Source organism: Limanda limanda, chromosome 10 (genome assembly GCF_963576545.1).
Source record: "Limanda limanda chromosome 10, fLimLim1.1, whole genome shotgun sequence".
NCBI classification, from domain to species: Eukaryota; Metazoa; Chordata; class Actinopteri; order Pleuronectiformes; family Pleuronectidae; genus Limanda; species Limanda limanda.
In genome coordinates, this window is record NC_083645.1 from 105,309 (window position 1) to 110,970 (window position 5,662).

Sequence of the window (5,662 nt, forward strand, 5' to 3'; positions counted from 1 at the left end):
TCAACAATTTCTCTTTTCTCTTTTCTGCTTTGGCAAAGCTAACAGTCACTACTACGCATAACTTTGGCTTCGACCACACCTCATGTTGTACCGTGTGCACCAGGATGAGGTGGCAAGGTATAGGGGGAAGTGGTTTAGACTAGATTAATGGATGAGAATGAAAGGAAAAGAGTGAAGAAAGGAAAAACCTCCAGTTAAGACATCTGCAAGCCTCACCATCAATGCGGCCTATGATGGTCTGCCATCTCCCAAGAATCTAAGCCTTGGATGGATCCCACATGCCCTCAATGCCCAACTCCTGCAAGCACATTCTGGTAGGCTGCAAGACCAGTCTCAATCAAGGATCAGACACTCAAGCAAGCCGCACAATAATACAGTTTTAATAACATTTTATGATAAACATTATAAATGAAGTAAAATAAAATTAGTTTTTCAAATGTATCTCACAGCATTCATCATCAGTGACAACTGAGTAATACTTTTTCAATGAAAACAGAAAATCTTCCGTGAATGCTAATAATTACCTCTGCGAAGAAGTTTACATTTTCCCTCCCGTCCATTTATTTATTTGTTTGATTGTCAACAGACATATACAAACCAAGATAGAAACCATACAAATTTGGTGCCGACTCAGGGGTTGGTAGCTCATGGCTGTTGACAGAGGTATGTGCACTAGTGAACTAATTCGAGATTAGGAAGGCACAGTCGCTGATATACTCTGAAGTCCACATACTGAAAAAATAGCTGTAAAGGATCCATTAAAATTAGTCCATGTCTTGAGAAAGCATCCAAACATCTGACCCCTAACACAAGCAGACATGGAGAGGAGAGGAGAAGGTGAAGCAGATTTCTCTCAGGAGTCCTCCTTCTCTTGATACCTGTATCACCCCAAAAAATTTAAAATTAATAAAAATCACAACAGAGAAAAAAGTTTCACAACACAGTGTGTTCACATTCATTGTTTTTGCATTGTGGGTTGAGTAAAGCATATGTGCTTAATAGGATGATGTTAGAGCCAATCCGCACATCTCTACAGTGAATGGATCTGAATGCTCTTCTTTCCCCATCACACAACTGGCCGCAACACCATTTGTCTATAAAAGTGAGGGTAAGCCTATTTCCCGAATCAAGACCAGACAATGGAATCCGAAACATAGGAGGTGACTGAAAGATGGCTACAGCCACACTGGCTGCGGTTGCGCCGCAGTACGGCTTGCTTCTCATTTGCATTATCAAGTTTGGGCTCTAGCAAAATTTCAACAGGTTCTAAAAAAAGTAGACAAAAGTCTAAATTAAATCGTCACAATTTTAGGATTAAAAAAAAATCGTAAATATAGCATTTTTTGGAATTATATATTGGACCTGAAATACATGGATTATTATTACGCTTCCATCTTTTTGGATTTGGTGCCAAGCATAGTTTATAATGAAGAAAGACTTTACAACCTTCAGAAAAATATAAATTATTATGTTGTCAGGTGGATATTGTGGTAATTGCTACTAACAAATCAAATGGACACTGAGAAGAATAAAAAACAGGTTTAAACCAGTGGCCCAATATCACTTTTAATTCCAAACATAAGACGAGATCTGCCACCCTGATATATTCCAAAGGTAACACTTATGAGGTTCATATAAAGCACTGGAGCTGACTGTAACCTGCCTACTAAATACACAGAATGCTTACCTGCAGTGTATACAGGAAAAGAAGACAGTTTGTCCTTCATCTGCTGATCTCATCTGCCTGGTGTGGTAAACCATTCCTTCTTTATTGCAATGAGAGCACCGTCTGTCAATCTACAAGAAGAAAAAGCCCTTGTTGATACCGTGTACAGTTGAGATCACCACACACAACAGTCAGTGAACAGCAGTCAGTCCGTTCTTACCACAGGTCCCTTTAGTTCAGTGTCCTCATCTTCATCCAGAGCGACTGATGACTGCTCCACAAGGTTGAAGATAACCGTAGATTGGATCTCTTGACCTGAAAACTCTGGACAAAACTCAAGTATGTAAGGAATAATCCATGGCAATCTGTGTCGTTATCAAAACTCATGTATAATATGATACAAGATATAATGCGTGTTTGCATATGGACATTTTCCCCAGATCAAAGTAGAAAATAAGGTGTATGGATTATTTAGTGCAATAGGACTTTTTTCTGGATAGACACTTTACAGTGTCAGACACATTTTCCTACTTATAATGGTCAGACAGCCTTAACAAGGAAGCCAGCACCTATCTCTTTGTGAGACAAAGGTTACTGGTATTGACGCACGCACACCTGAACGCAATGTTCACTTCAAAACTCACAGTCCACCTGGATACGTTTGTTTGTATTGCGCCCTCTACACGGCCACATTCTACCATAAATGGTCAATGCAAAGCACCTCTTGAATATTAGATCATCCTGCTGACCAATAGGTTTCCACGGTGAGTCACTGTATCCAGCAATGAGGAGAAGCAAAACTTTCTGACACACAAAGTGTTTGTTAGGGAAGTTGAGCTGAAGAGCGATTAGATCCATTATCACAGATCTATAAAATTTATATCAGCTGATCAGTCATCGCTGAACTCTTGTTTCCTCTTCATCCTTTCATTCACATACTCCTCTATCAGTGTCAATACATCCATCATGCACGCATTACTCTCTCACCGCAGTATTTACATATTTAGAGCCAGCGGACCTACTACTTCAAACATCAGTGTGATCATAACCTCCACTCTGGGATATTATTTGGAAATATAAGTTTGAAAGTGAATTGTTTTTCTGTGTACTCTGTGCGTCTGATGGCACATTTATGTTCACTGCAGCGATTTTCCACACACTCGTCCTGGACGATACTGTTGGGATTTAAAATTTTTGCTGTAATCTTAACAATAAAAGATAGAGGTACACAAATGACTTTTATTAACCGTTGCTGCTCGGTGTTAATAATGAATCTTTTACTTGTTCTCATTTCTAACTTTTTATATTAAAAGCATAACTCCCTTGGATTAATTTGACATCACATAGATTTCCAGCAGATGTCCCAGGGTGACAGAGTGACATTGTTTTGTTTTGTCGTTTTGGTTTTGAGGATCCTAATGTTTACACTAAAAGAACATACAGCCGATACAGCAGGAACAATATTCTTTGCAGGAACACAATATCCTTTACTCCAACAACAACACGTCGACCTACAATGTGTCAGCTCTGTCAAGGCTGGTCAAGAAATGAACATTTTGACTAGCAACTATCAGAGGAGGCGTGAGATTGGGAGTGGCTCCTGTTCACTTCCTTATTCCAATGTCAAAAGGGTGGACTACGCCTGCGCACTATCAAGGAAGAACAAAGGAAGACTTAGAAGATTACATACACCGGCTGTTTGATGCGTTTTGATGCGACTCAAGACGCATCTTGAGTCGCATCAAATAAATATATACAAATAAGTCTATACAAATAAAATGTAATTCATTGATTGATTAATGGTTCTGTACTATTCTACAGCCTTTCAGCATGCTTACAATTGAAGCCTTTCCTACCTCTGAGGGTGTTGTGAGAACAAGAGCGGAAGAGACAGACAGTTGGTACCTGCTACAGGGATGAAGAAGGAACATTGAGGGCAATAGACCGTGTCCTGTATTCCGGGAAGAGGAAGAACATTCCCACATTCTGGGCAGAAGTTGGGATCACCACCTAAACACGACATCTCTTTATGAAGAAAAAAAAGAGCATCAGTACTGCGCTTTGGTGATAAAACAAAGTGGTGAATCCTGAAGCGGTCAATATTATTAATTAACAAAACGTTAAACACTAACATTCTGTATGGCTGTCATGCTGTAGTATTTATCTAAATAAATACAAAATAACACTAACTACGGTAATAACTAATGGTGACGTGTTATTGGCACACCAGCACACAGTTTAAAGTAGTATATCACTTGAGCACGTGATAACTTGAACAAATCTACCACTGTTGGCTACCGTTATATTTAGTGCGACAATATCGACAGACAAGAATTATTATTCACATACTTAATATGTAATAATCGTAAAACAACAAATGATGAGCAGTTTTGCAAAACTTCCCTTCTGTCTGTGATTTTACTCGAAGTTGAGCGTATGCGGATTACCAAGGCAGGGTCCTTCAAGTATTCCCCGTCGCATTGAGATGCGTCATTAAGATGCGCCAACTTCTTCTTCTTCTTCCTCGATTGTATATTGGTTGGCAAACCAGTTTATAGGTGCATTACCGCCACCTTCTGGACTGGAGTGTGAAGCGGAAGATTGGCAGCCAACAAAGCAAAACTTAAATTATTTTCCTGTTTTGGAAGTACTGTTTTTTATGTATTTCCTAACATTTTTTAATGTTATATTTTGCTTTTCATCTTTTAATCCTGTTTTTAATTCCCATCTTTGTGCATTAAATTTGTTACATTTTATCAATGCACGAGAGACAGTTTCCGGTTGTTTGCAGTGTTGGCAGAGTCCAGTCGGGTGCTTGCGTATTTTATTAGGTGTATAATGTAATCCTGTATGACAATTCTCAGTCGGGTTATGATTTTCTCTCCTCTGCTCCTCTCACCAGTGCTAATGTTTTTAGAATTTTGTACAAATGTTTTCCTGTGTCATTTAAATCCCAATATTCTTGCCATGTTTTGTATTCCTTAATATTAGTTTTTATTTCTGCTTTGCTGTACCTGTATGTCGATTATTTGTTCGTTTAATGCTTATATGTCTGCCTTCAAAAAGATATTCAACCATGTCTGATGTAGTTTGAGGACCACATGAAAACTTTCATAGGCAATATCTTGCATGCATAGTGATTTGATTGATTTAAGACTGGAAATTCCTGACATGCTGATGGACACAATGTTACATTGAGAAGTTTTTTGTAACAAACTTTATTGAAAAAAGTTTAGGTTTTTACAAGAGTATGGTAAGTGGACAGACAGACTATACTTTTCCAGACAACCAAATATAGAAAAGACATACAAAAAAAGAGTTAAAATAATAATAATTAATTAATAATTAAAAGGCGGGGCTGACAGTTTAAGATCTTCTATCAGCCAAAGCAGATCTTCTCAAAAGGCACTGGACAATTTTCATTTATAGAATACATTATCAATTGTCTCAATCTGATCATTACAGAATTCTTAAAATGCTAAATGCTAAAATTTTCATTCGCTTTTGGAGAAATAGAACATTTTAAGTTATTCTTACTTCTTTTCTTTTATTTACCTTTTAAAAAATACTGAGGTATTGAATTTCTCTATAATAGGAATGGGTATCAATCCTAAACAACAGTTTATAGAATTGCGACACTGGGCAGATTTAGATTAGTGAGAGAATGTCGATTCCCCCCGACAACAAGGGAAGCAGACGCACAGCCCACTCCGTCGCTATCCACTGCCGCTGTCTCAAACATGTCAATGAAGGACTGGGGATCGTCCACGGCCATCATCCGTTGCACTGTTAAGTCCACTTCTACATTCAGAAAATTTTAGTTTGGTATATGAAACCATAAGCTGATGTTTTGTTTTTTTATATCTTAACCAATGCATTCAATATCAACGGCTTTAAGTCCTCCTTCCTCATACTCCTTAACCATGGTACCTTTCCTAATAAAGTTGGTTTTCTTTTCCAGGTGTTTGAAATTTCTTTGGTTTATAGCTTTTATTG

General features: G+C 38.0%; 1 protein-coding gene across 3 annotated transcripts; it reads right to left on the minus strand.

Moving 5' to 3' along the window:
• Positions 1–364: 364 nt before the first annotated feature.
• polr1h (RNA polymerase I subunit H) lies at positions 365–4,244 on the minus strand. 3 transcript variants are annotated; one of them, XM_061079950.1, is made up of 5 exons: positions 4,114–4,244; positions 3,572–3,691; positions 1,887–1,990; positions 1,688–1,797; positions 365–878 (listed from the first exon to the last, which is right to left on the minus strand). In XM_061079950.1, exons 1-5 carry the CDS (start codon positions 4,145–4,147, stop codon positions 854–856), a joined length of 393 nt encoding a protein of 130 aa, XP_060935933.1. In that variant the 5' UTR covers positions 4,148–4,244; the 3' UTR covers positions 365–853. The 3 variants fall into 3 exon arrangements, with proteins under 3 accessions (XP_060935933.1, XP_060935934.1, XP_060935932.1); XM_061079951.1 differs by lacking the exon at positions 4,114–4,244 and adding an exon at positions 4,016–4,105; XM_061079949.1 differs by lacking the exon at positions 4,114–4,244 and having other exon boundaries at positions 3,572–4,006.
• Between the last annotated feature and the right edge of the window lie 1,418 nt (positions 4,245–5,662).

Coding starts and splice junctions, on each gene's coding strand:
- polr1h (XM_061079949.1), bottom strand. CDS start 3,800: ATGTTAGTGTTTAACGTTTTGTTAATTAATAATATTGACCGCTTCAGG. Junction 1,991..3,571: donor CTTCTTCATCCCTGTAGCAG/GTACCAACTGTC, acceptor AGTTTTGTCCAG/AGTTTTCAGGTCAAGAGATC. Junction 1,798..1,886: donor CTGAACTAAAGGGACCTGTG/GTAAGAACGGAC, acceptor TTCTTCTTGTAG/ATTGACAGACGGTGCTCTCA.